Source organism: Botryllus schlosseri, chromosome 5 (assembly GCF_051294905.1).
Source record: "Botryllus schlosseri isolate E-star chromosome 5, Bs_hap1, whole genome shotgun sequence".
Taxonomy (NCBI): domain Eukaryota; kingdom Metazoa; phylum Chordata; class Ascidiacea; order Stolidobranchia; family Styelidae; genus Botryllus; species Botryllus schlosseri.
In genome coordinates this window covers 9,472,194-9,488,401 of record NC_137240.1, presented here as the reverse complement: position 1 = coordinate 9,488,401, position 16,208 = coordinate 9,472,194, and the positions used below count along the sequence as shown (strand labels likewise).

At 42.0% G+C, this 16,208-nt stretch overlaps 2 protein-coding genes across 4 annotated transcripts; one reads left to right on the top strand and one right to left on the bottom strand.

The window, feature by feature from the left end:
• Window positions 1-762: 762 nt before the first annotated feature.
• Window positions 763-11,636, bottom strand: LOC145438952 (meiotic recombination protein DMC1/LIM15 homolog). Of its 2 annotated transcripts, none has more exons than XM_080316355.1 (11): window positions 11,495-11,636; window positions 6,576-6,734; window positions 6,244-6,288; window positions 5,996-6,164; window positions 5,867-5,930; window positions 4,331-4,425; window positions 4,002-4,166; window positions 3,001-3,074; window positions 2,826-2,940; window positions 1,030-1,207; window positions 763-963 (listed from the first exon to the last, which is right to left on the bottom strand). In XM_080316355.1, exons 2-11 carry the CDS (start codon window positions 6,630-6,632, stop codon window positions 894-896), a joined length of 1,032 nt encoding a protein of 343 aa, XP_080172481.1. In that variant the 5' UTR covers window positions 6,633-6,734; window positions 11,495-11,636; the 3' UTR covers window positions 763-893. The 2 variants fall into 2 exon arrangements, with proteins under 2 accessions (XP_080172481.1, XP_080172480.1); XM_080316354.1 differs by having other exon boundaries at window positions 5,867-5,949; window positions 6,015-6,164; window positions 11,495-11,635.
• A 53-nt stretch (window positions 11,637-11,689) lies between these two features.
• LOC145438953 (Golgi to ER traffic protein 4 homolog A-like) lies at window positions 11,690-16,178 on the top strand. 2 transcript variants are annotated; one of them, XM_080316357.1, is made up of 9 exons: window positions 11,690-11,983; window positions 12,531-12,609; window positions 12,687-12,768; window positions 13,217-13,372; window positions 14,030-14,168; window positions 14,949-15,089; window positions 15,158-15,233; window positions 15,515-15,615; window positions 15,660-15,985. In XM_080316357.1, the coding sequence occupies exons 1-9, from the start codon at window positions 11,865-11,867 to the stop codon at window positions 15,706-15,708; spliced, it is 942 nt and encodes a 313-aa protein (XP_080172483.1). In that variant the 5' UTR covers window positions 11,690-11,864; the 3' UTR covers window positions 15,709-15,985. The 2 variants fall into 2 exon arrangements, with proteins under 2 accessions (XP_080172483.1, XP_080172482.1); XM_080316356.1 differs by having other exon boundaries at window positions 11,693-11,983; window positions 15,515-15,587; window positions 15,891-16,178.
• The last annotated feature ends 30 nt before the right edge of the window (window positions 16,179-16,208 follow it).

Sequence of the window (16,208 nt, the reverse complement as noted above, 5' to 3'; positions counted from 1 at the left end):
GGCGCGCATTCTTCATGTCGAGAAACACGGTATCCTCTCTGAATTGGACAAGCTAATGCACGTTCTTTGTTAATAGTTATTTAATCGTAGCGCGAAAATGAACACTGTGTGGTTGTGTATGCCTACTTGCGCATGATCGTTTACTCCAGTAACGATTTGCCAACGTAAATGCACAGAAGCAGTCCAGAACGCCATTATATTCGCGTCCAATTGTATAGGCTAGTGCGTAAATGGGTAACAAAATTTGAAGTGTAGAATTAAATAGTTTTGGAAAGGGAGTACAAGTTGAAGTAGCCTAGTCTACAAATGTAAGCACTTGAATATGTGTCGCATGTAGGCTAAACCACCTAAGTCGATGACCCTTAAACAGGATTTCATGAATAAAGACTGACCTATCGATCTCGCCTTCCATATGACATGCCACCCCCATTTTTGTAGCTTGCTTTTTTCTATACTATCTTTTTTACTTTTCATTCAGTGTGCATATGCCTCCACCATAGCCTAGGCCAAGGTGGGTGTCTGATTCCATAGACTGCTCCAAGTCGCTTCGACACCTTCTTATCTTTTCATTGTATCGCATTTTGTGTGTATTGAACTGATAAAATTGCTAATTAAACCAATGATGATGATCCGGATTCCGTTTCATCGAACCGGATCGGGCCAGGAAAAACGATTATCCGTTCACCCTAGGAATTACGCATAGACTGCGAGGTAGATCTTCGCCACCAGTGCGAAATCCATTGAATGTAACATTTCGATGACTGAGTGTTTAGGATATTTTATATTTTCGCTATAACGATTTTTATTTCACAGTCAAGAAACAAGATTAGGCGAAGCAAAAAACGGAACACAAGAACATAATATAAACTTTTGTCGTAGTCTTTGCGTAATCTTCACTCTTTCGCGTCCGCTATTCCTCCGTTCGTGATACTGAAAGTAGCTTCCGATTCCGGCATATCGGGGCTGATAACAGAACAGGGTTACGGGTAATCGCATCTCCCCCGCGGCCAATTTCGCGAAGCAGCAAACCTGTCGTAGATTTTCGCCACCCGGTTCTCGCCTCTGCCTTTCCGGAGGGATATCCTGGTAGTGGAAGCGTGAGCCAAGATGTGACCGCCGATCGGCTTCTTGGGGTCGGCCTGGAAGCTCATGGCGGCGCCCGGGTCGGCCGTCATTTGGTTTGTCACGAAAACGGCGACGTTGTATTCTAAACAGAGCGAGAAATATGTATGAGTACCCTACATCCAATTCGGGAATATCATCGGGTATTCGACCCTAATTCTGCTTGAATGGCATCTGTCCTCTCCAATACTGTGTCCATTAGTGTCCAAAAATGACTTCTTTGTTCAAATTGTACTCCTACTTAATAAAATTGTCAGGTTACCTGAAAAAACGCTGCACACCAATTTTGCCTCAATCCCAGCTATAGTGGCATTGCTCTCAGAGAAAAAGTTTTTTATTTATTTGATAAAAATTCATATAATTTTTTTTCAAATTTTGCTGACTAGGCCTACCCCATGAAATTCTTGCGATTGTCTGAAAAAACGATGCACAACGAATTTGACTCAATTCGAAACAGTATATATGAAGTTTGTTTGTTTGCTTAGTGTTTTGAGGTATTCGTGGCGCTTGTCGACTACTATGGTCATTTACACCAGCCCATTTTTCTTAATTTTTATTCCGTAGCTGCCGACTTGTAGCACGTGGCCCATTTCCAGGCTTTTTATAAGACGCCGCTTACACGGATGATATGGCGAGGAGGATCCTAGATAAACCTTGGGAGGAATTCTGGAGTCAACCTCGGTCGGACTCGAGCCCGTAACCCATTGGTGTTGCAGCTGTGGATTATACCACCAGCCTACGCTATCTCGCCACGAAGTTATTGATGTTCGAAATTTGACATTTCAAATCATAGTATTTATGGTGGGTAGACCTACAATAAACAATTAAAGCAGTTGCCACCGTAAATACTATTTTTTCCAAATCCAAAATTTGTATTTCAATAACTTTGCTTGTACTGGTTGGAGTTGAGCCAAATTTGTTGTGCATCGTTTCGTCGGACAACCTAACAATTTCATGGGGTAGCCAGTGAAATTTGAAAAAAGTCATTTTTGATGTCCATGTTCTTGTTCACCTTTGCAAACAGCATGATGGCAGATTACCTACTATTTTGAGGATCATTCATTCGTAGAACTGCCAGGTGATCAATATTTCTACTCAAGTAGAAGTACTGGTCGAAGTTAATCTGAGGCGGCCATTTCGAAAATACAATATGTATCTTCTTGACCCACGGCAAATGAGTGTATAATGCCATTACGAATAGACTAAATCTTTGAAAGTATATTCAAGTACAGTGATACAGTAGCTATTTCATTATGACAATTTCACTCATGAAGGTGTTGCAAACTTATCCCAAAATATCTATCAGGTAATATGCAATCCAACAATTCGTTTCGCGCTGTTGCGAGACACTTTTCTCGCATTACTGAACTGGTCTCTAGAAGGGAACAGCAGAATTTAGACTGATCTCCTGTAAATATTCATCATAATACTTGTTTTTGTGATATTCATGTTTCAATGGTATTGTTCTTTTAACGCTATTGCTGACGGGCAGTTCATTTTGTACATTTCTATTCAATAGTAATGTACGAGATGTGTGATTGATTGTTTTTTGTGACTAAGCGCAAATTTTGGGTTCGCCGATGACTTGACAGAATTTCAGACTTACGTAAATGTTCCCCGCATTCGTAAAGGTTAAGAAACACTGATCTAGTAACAAGTATAACGTATGGGTGGCGTCAAGGACGACTTGAAAGTAGACACACCCTCTGATATCTTCTGCAAACGCGACAGCATCTGCGCCAATTTCTGTTGACGGTCCGCCAGCTCCCCGCGACCAGAGAAATCCACGCGAAACAGCGCCATGATAGAATCCACGATCTAAACATAAGCGTCGGTTGGATTTTAATCGAGAAAGTTGTCAAGATGTCAAGGCGCTACCAATAGCTTGAAAATTCCCGCTTCCTCGTGAAACTTGGATGCCACGTGATCAAGCAGTTCCATCTGATGCTCGCCTGTGCGCCAAAACATTTCCCGTTCGACGCGTGCGTTATTATAGGCTAAGAGTAGGCTATAATGACTCGTGGACAGAGGTAACGGAGTACTTCTCATTTTCCCGGGGTCGATTACAGAATTCTTACCTAAGTGTTGGAGGTTTATCTAGGCTCCTCCTCGCCATCTCATCCGCGTAAGCGGTGTCTTAAAAAGGCCTAGTAGGCCATGCCACAAGTCGGCAGCTATGGAATCAAAACAAAGTAAATTGGTCTCGTGTAAATGACCATTGTAGTCGACAAACACCATGAATAGGCTACCACAAACAAACAAACGGTGAGGGTTGCGCTGGTTCACTGCAATGACAAGAAGCCTTCTTCACATTTATAACGTCGCATTAATCGACATTAGGCTACTACGTCTAAAACCGAAAATCCCTCGGGGCGATATTTTTATAGGTACAGAATATAGATCATCCACGCATTATAACACTTGAGTTATCTTCAATCACTGCCACATAGCCTACCATAGAAAGGAAATCATAGAGAAAACGTTATTGTCCGTGGCGCACAAGGTCGGAAACGACGATAATTAAAACTCACGATTAATAACAATAACTCGCGAGTCAATATGAGATTACCGTATAGTTCATTTTACTACGCAGGGGCTCGTAATATAACCATAGTGTGATGCACACATAGTAGAACGCGCGTGACCGGGACGGATATAAAAGTTATCACTGCAATGCAAAGAAGCACCGTTTGCAGAAAATCAGCCATTGGCTGCAGCAGACATTAAGCTTAACTTTTAGTTTCAACTTAGATTGGGTGAATATCTCGGTAGACGGTTACACAAGCCTAATGGCGTTCAGCGCACTAATTCTGTTGGGCCTATATCACTATTTCGGGTAAAATGTCGACATCGTATCCGTAATATAATAACCGTCATACTTGTATAGGCTCTTGCGTATAAAACGTTATCAAGCACCGCCGATTGATCAAGGTTGAATCGGTCGGCGATAGGGCGAAGTCGGTCCGGTCTGAAGGTATTTTCCGTGTCAATGTAAACCACCTTTCCGCCCGTGTATCCCATAGCTCCGGGCATTTGCGTGGTTACTGAAAAATCAAGCACACATTGTGCATCTGATGGTTGGATCGAATGCTCATTATATTCAGAGATCATGGCAATTTCACTTTTGGCCACCTCTGGTTAAAACCAACTATTTGCAATTCAGTTATGTAATAGTTAACTAGAACCAACTGATATTCGTAATTTTTACCGCATAATGTGTGCGAGAGCTGCGTTTTGCCAGTACGGAATTCTCCGAACACTTCCGTTATCGCCATGCTCTCGACTCCTCCGCCAAGAAGCTTGCTGCAATTCAGGAAATTTGTCAGGTGGAAGAATTATAGGCCTACTCCGTTACATGTACGAAAATTGCGATAATAAGTATGTTGTTACGACCAGGGCCGTAACTGCCGCACCCCAAACCCCCCAATTGGGGGGGGCCGAGCTCGAAGGGGGCCCAAAATTATTTCGTGAATTAGCATAAATTATATAGTATTTTTTGGAAATTCGTGGAACTTTACCAAAAATTTTTCGCGCTGCGCGCGATTTCAGGTTGCCAAATATCTTGATTATTGGGTACTCTTCCCCGAAGAAAAAATTTATAGAAATGGGCATATCGGCGTTGGCTATTGCCGCGCCACGACGCACCAAGACATAAAGTTTTAGGCCATGTAATATGCGACTCCAAGAAGTGTGCCAGAACGATCGCCGGCGAGAAAACCTTGGCCAAAAGGGACTGCCCTTATAATGACCGAAAACTTCGTTATATATAGGCATACAAATTACACATAGGTTTAATTGACTGGCGCCGAATGTTTCTGTCTTGGCAATCTGAACCTCACAAGACAAATACCATCCCACAGGGAAAAATTATATGGCAGCGAAGAAATACCAATTCGAAATCGTGTGAACTTGTAGTTTAGTACGTTTGGCCGATTCTATATTTTTTGATAGACAGGAGGTCACGAAATAACATCATGTAACGAAGTCATACCAACGGGTCCGCCCACCCGAATATGTTTAATTATTATTTACAGACTCTACAGTTTCGAAGACACCTCACTTAGCTATCCAGGTAAATATGAGTAGATAGGACAAAAAATTCATAACAATATATATGCAATTACCGACCTTATTGACCGATTTATCATGACTTATCAAAAATTTGCGCACCTGGCTCGCTGGCTCACGAAACGGTACCACTACAATTTCGTTGAAAAAGCGAACAACATGATGGGGGCCGGTTTATCACCTTATGGAAGCCCATGACTCAAGTTATTTTTTGGGGGGTGGGGGCGTGACGAAGTGTTGTTTCGCTCTTGGCAACGGGTATACACCCGGAGATGTTTAATTATTATTTTGAAAAAGTGACTCGAGTCAAGTCGAGTCATCAGAAAATCGTGACTCGAGTCGAGTCATGACTCGAGTCATTACAACCCTGATAAGTATATTGCTCGGTATAAGTTCGTATATTGTACCTACTACCTACATTGCCGACATTCACAAAGTATATGTACCCGGCTGAGGGGGACTGGGGGGCGGAGCCCCCCAGAAGTTAGGTTTATCAGCCTATGGGGGGCCCAAGACGAAGGTTTTTGGGGGGGCTGACGAAGTGTTGTTACGGCCTTGGTTACGACATAACATGTCTTCGTGCGACGTAGGATATCAAAATTTCATTGTGAAGGTTTTACGATAGGACAGTGTACAATAGCTCGTAGTAAACGGGTAAATGTGTGTTACAGCTTACTCCAAATCAGCGCATCCACAAGATATCCTAAAGCACTGCTTCCTTTTCATGCTGAAATTCAAGGCTGAAACGAAACCAGAGTCCTGAAAATAATGACGAAAGCTGCGTTGACTACAATCCATTGATTACGTAACACTGGCTGATTTACGACGGCCATCTTTGCAGCGGCCTCCTTAATTTTCTCAACTTTGGCTTCCGATATTCCCTTGATATTGCAAAGAGCCTTTTTCGTGTGCATTTGTACTCCTTTAATCGTGCATATCCCAGCGGTCTTCAACTTTTTCAAATCGGCTGCGTTCTGAGGTCGAAATTCGCGTGTCGTGGTTACTTAGTTTTCTCGCGCCCATACCACAAACAAGCGTATTTTATGTACTTACGATGCCTTGATCCTGTAGCATGTCGATGTCTTGGAAGGTAGCTTCCTAGAGATGGGTGAATAAATAGCGCATTGAAGTACGTTTCAAGATATTTAACGCAGAATACGGTAACATATTTGAATCGGATATGTTTCATCATAGGTACCGGTATGCTAATGGACGTAATGGTTGCCTCGCGGTCAGCTTCAGCAGAAAGTTTCAGGTCACTGGTCTTGTTATCAGTCTCTCAGCTATAGTAAGATATTGTCTGATCAATAGAGACAGCCTCGGGTGATAGAATTGAATACGGGCATTGCTGGTGGACACGTGTAGAGACGAAGTTGTAAACTTACTTCAGCAGACTCGTCCAAGTCATCTGTGCTGGTATCGGCTAATTGCTTTTGCATCATTTTCGATATTGTATTTCGCGATAGCGGTTAGAAAGTTGAAGATCGGCGTCGGTGACCAAAAAAGATACTGGAAAGGCGGCTTCAAGGCTGGCTGCAGTGGCGCTATCTAAGGATAACTGTAGGATAACTAGGGTTACCATATTTCAGCAACCCAAATTCGGGACACTCTTTAGCGCTCACTAGAGGATTTCAAATTGGATTATGACGTCACACTAGCAACGCTTTGCTCATAGACCCGAGGTTGTCACGGTCCGGTTCAGGAGTATGTGGCTGTGTGTTGTGTAACCGGGACCGAAAGCACATGTTTTAGCCCCCTCCCGCTCAAATAAACAATGATTTTGAGCCAACACTATGGGGTAATCGATGCAACTTCTGGGCGACTCCGCCTCCAATTTGAAAATGTTCCGTGGCCCAAATCAGAATTTTACAATATTAAGCTGCCGAAGGCAGCATAGCGAGAAAAACTATGGAATGTGACTATGGAACGGAAACTCCCGTTTCCCATTGTTAAGTCACGCTCGACTGAATCTAGCGGCTTTGGTCAATCGCAGCGCAACAATCGAACAATTTGCCTTAGGTTAAATGGCATATCACACGCATAGATACTCGACTTTGATAACGAAATTACTAGACTAATCAGTCAGTGGTAATCTTGAAACTTGCTACAGTGTTAGATTACATCATCAGGATATACAATTCGGAAGCTAGTCGCTCATCTGGGTATGCAACACAATCAAAATCCACATAGACCGATAGCGGCTTTTGCGAAAAATCCGTTACGCGCTAGGCTGCGCGCACCTATATACTCGACTTCGATAACGAAATTACCACCCTAATCAGTTAGTGGTAATCTTCAAATTTGCTACAGTGTTAGATGACATCATCAATATATACAATTCGAAGTCTAGTCGCTCATCTAGGTATGCAACACAAATAAAATCCACATATAGACCGATACGGGCTTTTGCGAAAAATACGTTACGCGCTAGGCTGCGCTCACCTATATACTCGCGTAAAATCTACTATCGGTATGCGATACCGCACTTTGCGCAAACCTATGCAATATACAAATACACGCAACTTCGAATGGGCATCTCGGCGTCCGCCATTATTTATCACCCTATTGGGGGCCCAAGACCAACGTTTTTTGGGGCCTGGCGAAGTGTTGTTACGGTCCTGCATCCAGCCTATAGGCCTACATGCGGAACAGATTTTACGTAAAAACCTGTATTGCTCTATAGATTTTGAAGGTGTTTCCATAGCGGGAGAGATGACGAGATTTTGTATCTATCATTCTGATTATGCGTTCTAACTCTGTGCGAAATTTAAAGGCTCTTCCTACACAGTTGGATTAGTAATTTCGTTACCGAAGTCAAGTATGTATTGTATAGGTGCGCATTGCGCATAGCCTAGCCAATAACGGATTTTTCGCAAAAGCCGATATCGGTCTATTTTGATTTTGAATGTGTTGAATACGGAGATGAGCGACTAGCTTTCGAAGTGTGTATCTTGATGATGTCATCTACCGCTACAGCAAGTTTCAAGATTGCTACTAACTGATTAGGGTGGTAATTTAGTTATCGAAGTCGAGTATGTAGGTGCGCGCAGCCTAGCGCGTAGCGGATTTTTCGCAAAAGCCGCTATCGGTATATGTGGATTTTGATTGTGTTGCATAGCCAGATGAGCGACTAGCTTCCGCATTGTATATCTTGATAATGTCATCTAACTCTGTGGCAAGTTTCAAGATTACCACTAACCGATGAGTCTAGTAATTTCGTTATCAAAGTCGAGTATCTGTAAGTGTTATATGCCATTTAACCTAAGGCAAATTGTTCGATTGTTGCGCTGCGATTGACCAAAGCCGCTAGATTCAGTCGAGCGTGACCTAACAATGGGAAAACGGGAGTTTCCGTTCCATAGTCACATTCCATAGAAAAACTAATAGCTACACCCGTAAGGGCGTAGTACAGAGTTTGCGCAATGGATCCACCACAGTTCTTGTTCAGATTTAAGACATGATATAATATATACATTTAAGATATATATATATTGGTAGGAATTTAGCGAACAAGACATTCTGGTGTTTTAGCCAAAGGATCTTCATCCGTAAGCTGTCAGAGGCGGGCTTGACCCTACCGACAAGAATTCAAAGCATGGGCGTTTTTGGAAGATATTATGTAACATAAAATCTGGGAGTATATAGGATAAAGAGTTCTTATGGGAAGATAAAGTATAAATAAAGGTAAAGTCATAATAAGGAAATAAGATTAACAAATTAATTTATAGTATAAGCAGAGGGTAATAATATAGTAGCATGAATATGACTCAGTCCAAAGCAACTCTACCATAGCATCTCACGTCGTCAGGGGTGGTAAAGATGTAGGAAGGGCGTATTAGCCTCTCCTTTTCTATAGCAAATACCGGTAATGCTTACGGCAGAGGGATTATAACAATTTTGAGTGAGTTTAAATAAATGAACTTGTATGGGGGGTGAATTTCAACAAAAATGGTTGATTTCAAATATTATACTTCTAATTCGAAATCAGACAAAAGCAATACATTTTGAAAAGAACTAGTTTCATACTTTAGGATTCTGCAATAAAAAAATTTTGAAAAATTTTGTTAGTTCAGCAGTACCTTATAGCCTTAAATAGCGGGACGTTTGACTGACTGGTCGGGACGCCGGGACAAGACGTTAAAAAGCGGGACTATCCCGCCTAAAACGGGACGTATGGTAAGCCTAAGGATAACTAAACTACGTTTAGACGCGAATCACGTGACTGCACGGCTGGGCAACCGATTTGTCGTTGCTAGTCCAATATAAATACATTTGATAATGCCACAGCTAGCGATCCTAGAGCGAAATTTCTTCAAACTGGTCTAAACTACTGTCGCCATAATACAATAATGATCCATGGTTGCTTCAATGACGAGACGCCAATGCCGTCACAACTAGATTGTTCGGAGCTATTTTACAATTTTTAGGAAATTACAGTGCCCTGGCCAGATTATACGTCAGCTCTACGAGATGTGCTACAAAATATATCATCTTTGAACCCTGTGATATGAGATGAGGAATAGAGGATTGTGATAAGGGGTAAGCCAATCTCGTATTTTTTTGATATCTCTCGCTGTCAAGTCTCGCTGTCGACGTCAAGTAAATGATATTCGATCGCAATGTAAAAATGTCAATAGTATCACCATAGTGTCCTATATGGTGTCGACACAAGGAAATCTCACGGTTCAATGAAATTGTATCACGTCACAATTTCCATTTGGCTACAGGCAATTTGACGGTTATTTTTGACCGGCTTGCCGAGCAATAAATTTGATGAATCGGGTATCAATCGAAAGCTAACTTTGCACTGATTACGAAAATATAAATTTTATTCCACTCATGGCCCTGGAACCCCCACAATCAGCCCCAAATTATTCATTGTTGAGTAGATTGGCAGTGTGACGCAACAATGCTGTCTGGCGAAACGAGAGAGAAACTCAAGAGGAAGGATGCGGCCGAGCGGCGAGAGTGGGATCAGCTGACGTCGCGGCAATAGCTATGTGCATTGTGCAATTATAGATAACTAACCTAGCTATACTTAGACGGAAGGATCTCTATAAGTTGAAGGATATTGCAGGAAAATTCGTAGGTCCCAAATACATTCTGTGGACCCAGTTCTACCTTTAGAAATCAAGGAAAGGCTGGTAATGTGTGCTCGCTTTCAGCGAAGCGCCTATAGAAAGTATCAACAGCGCCACGCATCTCTGGAGCCCTACGCAACAAGCGGGCTAAGGTAATCGATATCATAATAATCTGACATATCCAATGTAGACTACTTAGACGTAGCCTACATATCTCTATCAGCTGAAGGATATTGCGCGAAAATTGGTAGGGACCAAATACATTCTGTGGACCCAGTTCTACCTTTACAAATCAAGGAAAGGCTGGTAATGTGTGCTCCCTTTTAGCGAAGCGCCTATGGAAAGTATCAACAGCGACATGCATCTCTGGAGCCCTACGCAACAAGCGGGCTAAGGTAATCGATATCATAATAATCTGACATATCCAATGTAGACTACTTTGACGTAGCCTACATATCTCTATCAGCTGAAGGATATTGCGCGAAAATTGGTAGGGACTAAATACATTCTGTGGACCCAGTTCTACCCTTACAAATCAAGGAAAGGCTGGTAATGTGTGCTCGCTTTTAGCCAAGCGCCTATAGAAAGTATCAACAGCGCCACGCGTCTCTGGAGCCCTACGCAACTAGCGGGCTAAGGCAATCGATATCATAATAATGTGACATATCTAATGTAGACAATTTAGACGTAGCCTAAATATCTCTATCAGTTGAAGGATAATGCGCGAAAATTGGTAGGGCCCTAATACATTCTGTGGGCGTGCTCGCTTGTACCGAAGCAAATAGAAAAAGTATCAACAGCGCAGCGTTTCTCTGCGACGCGATTGCACGTAGCTATTGCCGCGACGTCAGCTGATCCCACTCTCGCAGCTCGGCCGCATCCTTGCTCTTGAGTTTCTCTCTCGTTTCGCCAGACAGCATTGTTGCGTCACACTGCCAATCTACTCAACAATGAATAATTTGGGGCTGATTGTGGGGGTTCCAGGGCCATGAGTGGAATAAAATTTATATTTTCGTAATCAGTGCAAAGTTAGCTTTCGATTGATACCCGATTCATCAAATTTATTGCTCGGCAAGCCGGTCAAAAATAACCGTCAAATTGCCTGTAGCCAAATGGAAATTGTGACGTGATACAATTTCATTGAACCGTGAGATTTCCTTGTGTCGACACCATATAGGACACTTTGGTATCACAAAGCATAAAAATAAACAGCATTTACCAACCGCGTGTGTGTTTCATAACGAGCGATTTCGGCATCTCTTTAGTTCCGATAAACAAAGTAACAATCGACTAAAGTCTTTATCTGGCAAGACGGCAACAACGGGCGAGGAGTTTATATGTCTATGTATCAGTAAAGTAGACTCATCACCATGTGCACCAATATATTTTTGATTCAACATTTCGGTACATACCTTTCCAAAGGCCATGTAATGCAATGCTGGGCGCTAGACTTCACTGTATAAAACTTGTGTATATAGCCCTGTAGCTTTACTTTGTCGCTGAATTCAAGAATACTGCATATTTTTGTCAAGTCGAGTATCTCCGGGAACCATTCTAGCTTTCCACACACTGTTCGTTGATGTAATTCTTGACATGAAACAGTCGGCTAGAGACGGTGGTGGTGCTTGTAGAGTCGAGAAGAAGCTCAAGCAGAGTCTGGAAGACGGTAATTACTATGAAGCTCATCAAATGTACAGAACACTCTATTCCAGGTACTTTCAGTTCTCTTATTTAGTTGTGAATATGAATATCAAAGCGAGTTAGAATACAGCCGTGAGTAAACCACCAATGTGTGTTGCATTCATGCATTGTGGCGATTGTGCTATTGTGGCAATTGTACCATCGTGGTGTTTTGATTGAAATTCCGCTAGGCCTACTTACAAACATTGGGGACACTTGAAAGTGGCAATGAAGTGTGAGGAATTACGAATTTCCTATCAATTGTTTTATATTCAACATAGTTTGGCGGGGGATTGATACTGTATTGTATATGGTATAATCAGTATAAACATGTCACAGCCTACGGTTAATGGCAAAGTTACTGCAGCTTTGTATAGTAATCCAGTCAATTAGTCAAGCGGGCACAAATACATAGGAATACTCGAAGGCTTTATGAATAACAAATGTCTCTGGCCCAATGCCAATACAAATGATATCTGCAATAACTGGCAATATCTTGGACCTTCATCCGTGGGTCTAATGTTTCCTCGATACGATTGATATTTCCGCAAATGCTGATAACGCAACATCGTTTGACAGGTATTCGGCCCAGCAGAAACATGCGGAAGTGCAAACATTGATGCGAAAAGGTGCTGATTTACTCTTCTCGGTCGACGAGGTATAATAGAACAAGTTGCATGCCAGATAATTATTTTGTTAGTTCATCAAGCTATCGCTTTCTATCTTGTGTGACAGAATGGCAGTGCAATTGATTTATCGCTACTTTTACTGGACTCGTTGGAAGCTTCAAAAGCACCAGCAACAGAGGAACTGATAGGTAATCAATCACTTTTGTGCATATTGTGGTAGCTAACAAAAGGACACAGCCCGTTTCGAAAAATAATATATGCCTTCCCCAAGGTATATTGCATGGTTCGCAATAACCAAGTGTTGTCAATGGAAGTGTAGCCTAATTGACTGAAGACTTCACTGGACTACGGTTCATGTACATTCCCAACTTGATACCAAAGTAGTAAATACTATCGATACATACTTGGACAGTTTGATTTCATCCCAGATTAAATACCGAGGTCACTGCAATTTCAAAGTCATAAACACTAGCCCTACACGCACGATGTTTTAGTTCTTACGATGTCTCAAAACATATGTGAATGGTTTACCTACCTTATTGCTAACTCCTTGTAACTTTCATCTACATTCAACAAATTTATATGATTCGCGATCTGATTCAAAATCTAGCCTTTTCAACACGTTTCCCTGTTTAGATACTGTCGGTAATATTCACAAGAAAATCGGAATAGCTCACCCGCAAAATCAAAGCTTCGAGGTAAAAGCCATTACCTGGACCACGCACACGGACGGAGTTTCTAAGAACGGGCATGTGAAGTTGCGGGGGATTTTCGCCCATAATCTGTGGAAAGGTATCTATGACTGATACTGACAATCTTGTATCGTGCGGCAAGGGGGCGATCCGTGATGTGTGGTCGCTAGAGGAGGTTAATCGCGAAGCACTTCTGCTTTCTCGACAGTAGCCTACTCGAAGACGTTTTCCCTACTTGAGCAATTTACTAAAGTGATTATGTTATTAGGCTACTTCAACTGCTGCTTAATGGTTACATTATGCCAAACTACTTATTTTCTGCACTTTTTTAAGTTTACCAAGTAAACCTTAGTTTGGAATGAGATTGTGTCACTTATAAGTGGAATTGTCATGACGACCCGGCAAAAAACCTACATTTTCAATATACAATCTACATTTCAGACCTGTTTTTTACTTCCGATGCAAGTATTCATAACATGGCATGGGCATCGTTACTTCTACTTGTAATTGAGCAGAAATTTACGGCATCATTTTGTACTTGAGTAGTGACACTGAGTACTTTGACCAACTGTGTCGCTGATGGCAATGAAATTGAGTCACATTGTTGAAACGCGGCTTCCCATTGTCAAACTCGCCTCTCTGGTAGCGCTGAATCTTGCTCGGGATGTGATGAAATAGACTGTATATTCCATTAATCATTAATTAGTGGTAGTTGATTATTTAAATATGCGGTGTCACCAAGTTTATTTTGCTTCAGAAAAAGCTTACGGCGACGCCCGTCAGCATTTTCTATACTCCGACGATGGCTCGGGGTCTGGGGAAATGCTTGTCGAATATTCAGTACATCACGGTACGGAGGAGGAGGTGGATCTTTTTATCACGCAGTTTGTCCTGCAGTAAGTGTGCGTTGTAATTTCGGTATTTGTTAAACATTACATTGTGTACTTGGGTGTTCGTCTGGCTTGCGCATTTGAAATATTATCCAGTAATCCAACAGTTCCGTATGATTCGATGTGCAAATCAAAGAGGATTCTGTTCTAGGAAGGCCTATAGTTCATAGCTGCCGTTATTGGTATTATTAGTATGGCCAAGCGCCAAGATTCGAGTAACAAAGATTCTTAAAGCCTTGGTTGACTGTATCTCGGCAAAACACGTCGCATAAGTGACTTATAAGTCGGTTAGTATCAATGTAAACGTCATCTGTGGGACTCGCGGTCGACCAGTGGTATTGTCACAAAGGGCTACGATTATTTTTGACGTCTATCCGGGATTGTTTTCCTCGTGATTGCGAAATAGAACATTTTAACCTTCCTGATTATTATTGCTGATTTACTGTTGTCGAATTGTGGTCGGATAAGCTAATCGAAGCTCAATACTCGACTTGGGATTGAATCGCCAGAATGCTCGACCTTGTCAAGCCCTAATTATTGGATGGGCAGAATACGTGTTTGCGTTTTTTAATAGCGCAACCGCTCCTGGTTCAATGAGATAATAATAACAAGCTCGATTCGCACTATACATTTCTCCAGTTAGCATTTTCAGGAAAGCCACAAATTCGATTAAAATTAAAATTAGATCATAGAAACTCTAATTGGTGTATTTATAGATGACTAGAAATATGTAGCTGTCGAAGTCTGCCTCCAACGCTTGACCTTGCTCATGTCTGCTTTCCGCAGGCTGCTGTGCATCCGTTCCAAGCACACCGCGGACGTTGCGTTCACGACGTACACCAAAAAACATCCGAAATGCGAGAACAACCCGCCGTTTAGCCTTCCTCTATTAAATTTCGTGTTTTTCCTGTTAGCAGCCATTGAAAGGTAAGTGTTGTCACTCGTACCCACTGCGTTTTGTTCTTTGATTTCATTGCACCGAGTTTTTGTTGCAGTCAGAAGATGTCTGCGTTTGTAACGTTGTGCGACAAATATCAACCGTCGTTAAAGAGGGACCCGTCGTATTTCAAGGTCTGTGTTTCTTGTATCGGAATCTTTCCGTCCTAGCGTACCGCCTATCATTTCAAGTTGTCTCACATTGTTGATTGGTTTTGCGGGTGAAGGTACTTCACTATAAGCTACGATTCTTGCGTTTTCGTGTCTGTGATGTAATGGTGAGCAGAAAATAATGGTAATTAAATAATTAATGGTAATTTTTACTTGAAATTAAGTAGAAATATACAACTTTACTTTCTACTTCCGAATACAAACTATGAGTACTTGACATTCTCTGTTTCTAACGCGTGTTTCAGTACTTGGAAAGGATCGGTGAAAACTATTTTGGACTGAGGTTGCCGAAGCGGAAAAAACCTCAAGGAATTCTAGGTACGCAAGGTAGACGTGTGGGTCACCAGTGTGAATTCGGCATTAGAAATGTAATAACTAATATTATGAAAGTGATGCATCGATATTGTGTCAATATATGCAAAAATCAATGTTTCACTGAATACGAAATTTTATTGTGATATCCGGCACTTGGCATAGATGTATTCAAGTAATGGTGTTTAGGGTTTAGTGGTTAGATAAGTATTGAAGTTAGGGGTGCCTACTGCAGCGTGCCAAGGTCATTGGTAACCGATGTGTGTGTAGCAAACATTGCCTTTCTTTCACTGTGTATTTTTGCACCAGGCAATCTCCTGCAGGGACTCATGGAAAGCCCAGACGACGACGAACGCGATGGCTCCCTGTCGGAAATGCAAAATCCGCAACCGTCAACGTCGCATTTGAGTATGACCGTGGAGGATCTCGATTGATCGGCTACGGGCGTAATAGGGCTAGAATAATTTAATTTAATGGCGGCATGTCCAGATTGTCACCTCGTGCATCGAGACTGTGCGTTGGTTTTGTCGAGGCAGTCGTTCCTGGATGAGTACGAGGAAAGACTGAACGGAAGGAATATATTCGTATTTTAATTTGTGGTATGTTGTCTGCTGTCTCTGTCGGGTG